Here is a 1,241-nt window from a genome sequence, read left to right as displayed (position 1 = left end):
TCCTCACATGCCTCCTAAAACCAGATGTAACATCCCAACCTGCTTTTCTGCAGGTGGTGTCCAGGTGGTCGGTCCGTCTCAGCCGGTCAAGGCAACGGTTGGTGAAGACGTTCTCTTGTCTTGTCGGCTGAAACCTGCAGCCGATGCTTCAGACATGTCCGTGGAGTGGTCCAGAGACGACCTGGACCCTCGATTTGTCTTTGTGTGGTGGGACAGAGTGGAACTGAAAAGTTCAAAACATCCATCTTATAAAGGAAGAACATCATTGTTAGTTAACAAACTGGAGCTCGGAGAGGTTTCACTGAAACTCTCCAAAGTGAAACTGTCTGATGAAGGAAAGTACAGATGCTTCATTCCTAGACTGGGTCGAGGATCTACTGTTGAACTGGTTGTTGGTGAGTTAATACTGAGATAATTGTGGTTTGTCAGGTGTTTTTTAAACATACTTGTGTGTATGTATGAGAATGAAGACTGTAGGAATGAGTCACTGCAGCAGTTTGAGGAGTTAAAGCATCTCAGGGTTTGTTCATGAGTGAAGGTCAGACAGAGTGTGAGATTTCAGCTGTTGGACTTCTTTCTGCACCAGTTGGAATCAGTGAGGTAGATCTGACTGATACTAGCTGGATATGAATCCACGTCACCATCTCTGTGGAGGTTGTTTTCATTGACAAGGTCCAACAGAACCAGCACCACTGCAGCTCCTCCCCTGGAAACAGAACAAGGCGTCATAGCAGCAGCGTCTGACAATCTACAACAACATCTTAGCATCACAAGGTTCATTATCTACAGAATCAAATATAAAAAGTGGTTTAATTCACTTTCTATTCACTCAGGTCAGTCACCACAAGTACTTGTTTAGGGTTTGGAAAAAAATTATGGTTTTTGGTTAAAATAAAACCTTTTTCCTAAACGTGTCTCCTCAAGTTCTGCCCAATCTAATATACGATTGGTTGACTGAACAGAAGCAAACATGAAGCAGTAAAATACATGACAAAGATATGTTGATTACAAATGTGTTTGTGATACGTCTCCAGCAGAAAATATGTTTTCCTCTAAACCTAATTGAAAAGACAGATTAGTTGTACAAGAACGTCATTTCAAGGAGGCCTGGTTGCTTCAGGTGGACTTGGTGGTTCCTTCAAAGCCTTTCCTACATCAGGGTTCCCTTTAGGTTTCTTTTAAAACCTCATTGAGAACGTAGTTTATCTTCAGAGGAACTTGATGTTTTCAGAGACAGAGTT

At 42.2% G+C, this 1,241-nt stretch overlaps 1 protein-coding gene across 1 annotated transcript in view; it reads left to right on the top strand.

Moving 5' to 3' along the window:
• Positions 1–53: 53 nt before the first annotated feature.
• LOC103375809 (butyrophilin subfamily 2 member A1-like) overlaps positions 54–1,241 on the top strand; it is a gene marked incomplete at its 5' end in the record, with an annotated part of 7,074 nt that continues 5,886 nt past the window's right edge. Inside the window, one exon of the mRNA XM_008306124.1 lies at positions 54–207. Coding sequence (XP_008304346.1) covers positions 54–207 — 154 coding nt within the window. The remainder of the gene's footprint in view (positions 208–1,241) is intronic.

This window comes from Stegastes partitus, unplaced genomic scaffold (assembly GCF_000690725.1).
Source record: "Stegastes partitus isolate 25-593 unplaced genomic scaffold, Stegastes_partitus-1.0.2 Scaffold2975, whole genome shotgun sequence".
Classification (NCBI taxonomy): domain Eukaryota; kingdom Metazoa; phylum Chordata; class Actinopteri; family Pomacentridae; genus Stegastes; species Stegastes partitus.
Note: the sequence above shows the minus strand (reverse complement) of the source record. Positions and strands in the feature narration are given on the sequence as shown.